This window comes from Myotis davidii, unplaced genomic scaffold, assembly GCF_000327345.1.
Source record: "Myotis davidii unplaced genomic scaffold, ASM32734v1 scaffold172, whole genome shotgun sequence".
NCBI lineage: Eukaryota > Metazoa > Chordata > Mammalia > Chiroptera > Vespertilionidae > Myotis > Myotis davidii.
In genome coordinates, this window is record NW_006284343.1 from 3,524,385 (window position 1) to 3,525,751 (window position 1,367).

General features: G+C 58.1%; 1 protein-coding gene across 1 annotated transcript in view; it reads left to right on the forward strand.

Moving 5' to 3' along the window:
• The first annotated feature begins 757 nt into the window (after positions 1-757).
• The window catches only part of GPRC5C (G protein-coupled receptor, class C, group 5, member C), a 5,685-nt gene continuing 5,075 nt past the window's right edge, over positions 758-1,367 (forward strand). Inside the window, exon 1 of the mRNA XM_015570520.1 lies at positions 758-1,363. Coding sequence (XP_015426006.1) covers positions 790-1,363 — 574 coding nt within the window. The 5' untranslated portion in view covers positions 758-789. The remainder of the gene's footprint in view (positions 1,364-1,367) is intronic.

Consider the following 1,367-nt stretch of genomic DNA (forward strand, 5'->3'; position numbering starts at 1 on the left):
GCCTCGTAGGAGAAGTTTCGCATTAAGTCATTAACTCCCTCGCTGGGAAATTACTTAATCCTGACGCTTATGCATTGGAGCTACACAGAGAACTTTGGATTCTGAAGAGAGGCTTTGGCACTAAAAGTGGGAGCGGGAAGGGCAGAAAAGGGAAGTGGGAGGGAGGGGTCAGGGGGAAGTGCTGATAAGCACAACTTTCAACTTTCTTCATTTTTTTTTTTTTATTCTCTTCCTTTTTCTGGCTGCAAGTTATGCCTGTCACAGGGGCTTGTGAAATACTTGAATGAATGAATGACGGACTCAGTAAACTTAGGCTGATCCACCATGGACTCCGGCATCCCATAGACAGCATTCAGGAGCATGGTATCTGGCCTACTGAACGCTGGGAGTCCTAGAGCAAGAGAGGAAGTGCTGAATGGGTGGCATGCTTTGGTTTTGACTTGCTCATAAGCCCCCCCCCCCCTGGGTGTAAGAACTCAGGGAATATTTAGATCCACATTATGGGGGTGGGACCTGAAAATGCAATGACAATTCCTTCCTCTTCCCTGAATAGGAATGACAAATGGGCTTCATCTCATTTGCCACTCTGGTCGGTTGGCAGGCCTTCCAGGAGTTCTGTGTTAAGAAGGATTCTGAAGCCCAGGGGCACAGTCTCCTGATGGGCGTGCACCGTCCGCCCTGGTTCAGGCTCCGGGAAGCCGCACCAATGTCTGACTTTGGGGAGGACTGATTGTGCCTTTTCTCCCTCCGCCTTTAGGGACCCCGCGGGAGCCTGGCCTGGGAGCCAGGATGGCCACCCACAGAGCCTTGCTGACCTGCCTGGGACTGCTGCTCTTCCCGTTCCCGGGGGCGCAGGCCCAGAACCGGGCCCCGCCCGGCTGCAGCCCCGACCTCAACCCCCTCTACTATAACCTGTGTGACCGCTCCGGGGCCTGGGGCATCGTCTTGGAGGCCGTGGCCGGGGCGGGCGTGGTCACCACCTTTGTCCTCACCATCGTCCTTGTGGCCAGCCTGCCCTTCGTGCAGGACACCAAGAAGCGCAGCCTGCTGGGGACCCAGGTGTTCTTCCTGCTGGGGACGCTCGGCCTCTTCTGCCTCGTGTTCGCCTGCGTGGTGAAGCCCGACTTCTCCACCTGCGCCTCCCGGCGCTTCCTCTTCGGCGTCCTGTTCGCCATCTGCTTCTCCTGCCTGGTGGCCCACGTCTTCGCCCTCAACTTCCTGGCCCGAAAGAACCAGGGGCCGCGGGGCTGGGTGCTGTTCGCCGTGGCCCTGCTGCTGACCCTGGTGGAGGTGATCATCAACACCGAGTGGCTGATCATTACGCTGGTCCGGGCCGTGGGCCAGGACGGCGCCCTGGGCAACGGCAG